A 5,000-nucleotide genomic window follows, 5' to 3' on the forward strand; every position below is an offset into this window, starting at 1 on the left:
CGTCTGTGATCATTAATAAAGGACACTGTGTGTTAACCAGCACTCAGGTCTCCATGGTAACAGTTGCTGTGATCATTCCTCCAGTTCATACTGGAAATTAAACCGTCCTCCACATGTGCTCTAATGGAAGTGATGGAGACAAACTGTTGTTGTTTGACAGTAGATTTCTGACACATTCACAGTCTTTAGCATCAATATTCACTTATTTGTTATCAATATATTAATTATTAGATTTAATCTGCATTGTTTACATTCCTGCCTCAGTCTGAGAACATGGATCCAGTTAGAACAGCTGATGCTGATCAGTGAGGCTGACAGTTAATCAATAACAGATACATCTGCCAGTGATCATTTATACAAACTAAACATCAACATGTTTGTTTTGATCTGGACTGTAAACGTTGTAAACGTTGATCAGGACGATTCACTCTGGAAGTAAAACAGTGATCTGATATTTATCCATCAGCTGACTGATAAACACTGATATCAGCTGATCAGGACTGTCTGCATCACGCTAACAGTTTCCCTCTGCTGCCAGTGTTTGTGCTAAGCTAAGCTAAGCTAAGCTAACCGCACACAGGAAAAACACAGAAGCACAACAAGATGAACAGACTGAAACCTTTAATAACAACAAAACAGCACAGCGTGTGTGTGTGTACAGGTGTGTGTAGTGTGTGTACAGGTGTGTGTGTGTGTGTGTGTGTGTGTGTAGTGTGTTCAGTGTGTGGAGAACTTGGGCAGCTGGTTTCCCAGTATGACTCGTCTCTCCACTCCCTCCTCTGAGATGGACGCCAGTCTGACCACACCGCCGCTGGAACCGTCTCTCTCCATCGCCAGAGACAGAGCTGAGAGACAGACAGGTGAGAGACAGACAGGAGAGAGACAGACAGGAGAGAGACAGGAGAGAGAGAGACAGACAGGTGAGAGAGAGACAGACAGGTGAGAGACAGACAGGAGAGAGACAGACAGGAGAGAGACAGACAGACAGGTAAAGTAAACAGTATATTTCAGTGTGTTTAGTTTAAATAGTTGTCAGGTTAAAGTTGTTCTTGCAGCTGCAGCTCCCAGCATGCCTTGCAGCAGCGGGCAGCAGCTCCCAGCGTGCCTTGCGGCAGAGGGCTGCAGCTCCCAGCATGCCTTGCAGCAGTGCGTACCTGCAGCAGTGAGCTCCAGACACTGGTCTTTAGTGAGTCCTGGTTTGTAGTTGGAGTCCATGAAGCCGTAGATGTAGGTGCTGCCGCTGCCGCCCACCGACACCGGCTGCCTCACCAGCATCCCACCAATAGGAACACAGTACACCTGACACACACACACACACACACACACACACACACACACACACAGAGTTTGATCAGCTGTTCATAAACAGTTTATTATATCAGTGAGTTCAGGATCAATAAGATCAAACTGATCTATTTTATTGATTTTATAACATTTTCATCTATTTTTATTGATCTATTAGTTTTATTCCTGTTGTTTATTGATCTCTAACTGTTTGGTTGTTTGTGTTATCAGCTGATCAGTCATCTGTCAGTTGATTGATATTTACTATTTTTCATTATTGATCAATTAAACGTCATCAATCAGTATAAATGTGTGTTTGTGTCAGACAGTAAACAGCAGCAGGTCATTGATCGTGTAGCTGCAGCTCCACCTGCTGGCCGTAGAGACACACTGCTGCACCAGACAGTGTAACAGGTGCACAGTGAACTCACATGTCTCCGTTTAGCATCTTCAGGTTATGCTAACCTGTTGTTGCTAACTTTGGAGCTAACCTGTGTGTGAGTGTGTTCTGTATATTTACCACCAGACTGAAGACTCACCGTTAACCTGCTCCTCCCTCTGCTCCGCTCACATCCACCCTCACGTTCCCGCCACTCTTTCCTCGCTCGCTACGCAAACATACTAACCGCTGCTATTCCTCAACGGAGTTACGCTAACGATACTCAGCGTTATTTTTAGCATTAAAAACTATCCTTTAGCCTGACGGGGTTCATTAAGACCACGACTGACACGGTGTAGCTGTGTGTGTGTGTGTGTGTGTGTGTGTTAGTACAGGTGTGTGTGTGTGTGTGTGTGTGTGTGTTAGTACAGGTGTGTGTGTGTGTGTGTGTGTTAGTACAGGTGTGTGTGTGTGTGTGTGTGTGTGTGTGTGTGTGTGTGTGTGTGTGTGTGTGTTAGTACAGGTGTGTGTGTGTGTGTGTGTGTTACCTGTCCTCCCTTCCTGCGGTCCCAGCCTGCCACCAGTATCCCAGCAGTCAGCTCTTCTCTGTAGCGGTAGCAGCTCGCTCTGAACAGATTGGCGGCCGTCTCCACCAGCGGGGGCTCGTCCAGCTCGATGCTGGGGGGCGGGGCCAGAGATCAGGATTAACCACAGCTGATTGGACACTGATACCTCACCAACATACAGGTGACAGGTGATGAAGTCAGAGCAGGTTGTTGATGTCTCAGGTGAGGACGTACCTGTGGAAGCCCAGCTGGTAGGTGACAACGTCAGCGATGGCCTGAGTGTCAGCAGCTGATCCAGACCTGAAACACACACACACACACACACACACCTGATGTCAAACACCTGCTGACAGGAGGAAGAGGAAGAGGAGGAAGAGGAGGTGACTGACCTGCAGCAGAAGATCCGGTCGTGGATCGGAGTCAGTTTGTCTGTGACTCTGTTAGCGATGTAAGCTCTGAGAGAGAGAGAGAGAGAGAGAGAGAGAGAGACATAGAGAGAGAGAGCGAGAGAGACATAGAGAGAGAGAGCGAGAGAGACAGAGAGAGAGAGAGAGAGAGAGAGACAGAGAGAGAGAGGTTTACTACACACACAACAGAAACCACTGATGTAGAAATGATGAACAGTGTAAATATGTGGATGAAAGGAGACACACAGCTGTGCAGCAACATGTATCATCAGAGGAGGAGCAGAGGATGGGAGGAGGAGTGAGGAAGAGTGAGGAGGAGTGAGGAGGAAGAGTGAGGAGGAGGAGTGAGGAAGAGTGAGGAGGAGTGAGGAGGAAGAGTGAGGAGGAGGAGTGAGGAAGAGTGAGGAGGAAGAGTGAGGAGGAGGAGGAGCGAGGAGGAGGAGTGAGGAAGAGTGAGGAGGAGGAGCAGACAGCAGCGGTGTGTTTTCTTACCCGGTGGTCGTGCGGGAGTCGGCACCGATCACCACTCCTCCATCATACTCCACCGCCATGATGGTGGTCTGATACACAGAGACAACAGATCAATACCAGTACAGTGTTCCCAGTGTTCCCAGTGAAACCAGCAGTCAGGTGTCTAATCATTCCTCCAGTTCATACTGGACATTAAAAACATCCTTCACAAACATCCACCGCGTGTTTAAAGGTTGATGTGAAGCAGAGATCAATGAAGCTGATTATACCTGATTAACAGCTGATCTGATCAATATCTAAACTACTGGAGGAGCAGTCTGACTGTACACCGGCAGCTTCACCGGGACACTAACCTGAATTAACACCAGTGTTCACTAGTGATGTTTAGCATCCAGACAGCAAACTGCTGGGATTTTAACTGAGTCAATTATCGGACACAACAACTCTGAGCTTCTTTACGTTTTCTCGTCTAAAGCGGTTAAAAGTCGTGTTGACCCGGTGAGCTCATTGTCGGACAGTTAGCTTGTTTATCCCGGTTTATCACACTGATTTACACGTTTGTCTGCTGTAAACAGAACTTTCTGTTTCACACCTTCTACCGGGACTCAGTCCAGCCCGGTTCGGTCCGGCTCGGCCCGGTTCTGTCTTCTGCTGGACTAGAATATTAAACATTTAGCCGTTAGCCGCCGTTAGCTGCTGCTGCAGAAGTGCTGTCTCATTCAGCCGCTGTTTACTGTTTAAAACGGCTCCACCGGGACAGACCCGGACCCGACCCGCTGCCTTCCGGTCCCATAGATCCAGTACTCACCCCGGTGCTGACTTCCTGGCCGATCCAGTCCGGGACCAGGTCGTTTTTAGAAGAAATCTGCTGCCCGAAGTGGGGCATCATCGACAATGTTGCCGCCATCTTGTCTCTATATGTACGAACTGACGCGTGAGCGAGGCGCCGCCCGTAAATACCGCGAGATTACGACAGCGCCCGTAAATGCCGCGAGATTACATTAACGTGAAGTTAAGAACATTTTTTATACATTTCAAACATTACAGTATATTATACAAAGAAATATCTTTCATATTATCACACTGAGAAATGATCATTTCAACACCTTCCATCTTGTAATAGTTTTTTGTCGGTTGTTGTCTTGGAAACAGTCAAACATGTTGTAGTTCGGGTGTCAGTTGTGATCTGAAGCTTTATGGATGATATTTACTGATCAGTCAGAGCTTTGAGTCTTTATTACACTAAAACAACACAACTGACAGTAAATACATTCAGAGAATACATGAGAAATAGATTCAGTTTGTGTTTAACAGAAAGTTAAATGTAATAATTTATTACAGGAACAGAATCTGTGATACTTTCATGTGAGTTTCTTTTGTTTTATTTGGAATAAAATATTTCACTGACTCATCTATCATCATCTAGATATAATAATATAATATCTCACTGATTGTTTTACCTCCAAACCAACTTATTAGTACACTCTGTTACTATTTCACACTTATTCTGATGAATTAAAGAAATTCATTAAAGCCTCCATTGTGAACAAAAACATAAATACTACTACAATACTACTACTACCACTACTACTACTACTAATAATAATAATAATTTTTCTTCTTCTTCTTTAGTGACATAAGAGACATAAGTTTGCAGAGGAGAAATAAAAACAAACAAACAAACAAACTGAGCGAGGTGAGACCAGTTTGTTGCTTTATATAAAACACAGAAAGCATCGAGACACAATGTAAAAGACATTTAAATACAATTAAACATCAAGAGTTATAGTTTTAGATCATATAAATATTTCCAACAAAAACAGTTATTAATGTTTTTGACAGATTAGATTTATTAGATTAAAATCTAACTGATCTCCTTTGTGAAAACCAGGA

The 5,000-nt window shown here is 44.8% G+C and overlaps 1 protein-coding gene across 1 annotated transcript; it reads right to left on the bottom strand.

Annotated features, from left to right (window-relative positions):
- Positions 1-604: 604 nt before the first annotated feature.
- On the bottom strand, positions 605-4,050 carry psmb6 (proteasome 20S subunit beta 6). The gene is made up of 7 exons (XM_044342428.1): positions 3,916-4,050; positions 3,129-3,196; positions 2,619-2,684; positions 2,464-2,529; positions 2,212-2,341; positions 1,155-1,299; positions 605-845 (listed from the first exon to the last, which is right to left on the bottom strand). Exons 1-7 carry the CDS (start codon positions 4,012-4,014, stop codon positions 718-720), a joined length of 702 nt encoding a protein of 233 aa, XP_044198363.1. The 5' UTR covers positions 4,015-4,050; the 3' UTR covers positions 605-717.
- Between the last annotated feature and the right edge of the window lie 950 nt (positions 4,051-5,000).

The sequence above is a fragment of the Thunnus albacares genome, chromosome 22 (genome assembly GCF_914725855.1).
Source record: "Thunnus albacares chromosome 22, fThuAlb1.1, whole genome shotgun sequence".
NCBI lineage: Eukaryota > Metazoa > Chordata > Actinopteri > Scombriformes > Scombridae > Thunnus > Thunnus albacares.

What these genes read in the sequence shown, in the direction of transcription:
- psmb6 (XM_044342428.1), bottom strand. Translation starts at nt 4,014, where the DNA reads ATGGCGGCAACATTGTCGATGATGCCCCACTTCGGGCAGCAGATTTCT. An exon ending in GACTCCCGCACGACCACCGG is followed by an intron (nt 2,685 to 3,128) that starts GTAAGAAAACAC and finishes TCTCTCTCTCAG; the next exon opens with AGCTTACATCGCTAACAGAG. An exon ending in TCTGGAGCTCACTGCTGCAG is followed by an intron (nt 846 to 1,154) that starts GTACGCACTGCT and finishes TCTGTCTCTCAG; the next exon opens with CTCTGTCTCTGGCGATGGAG.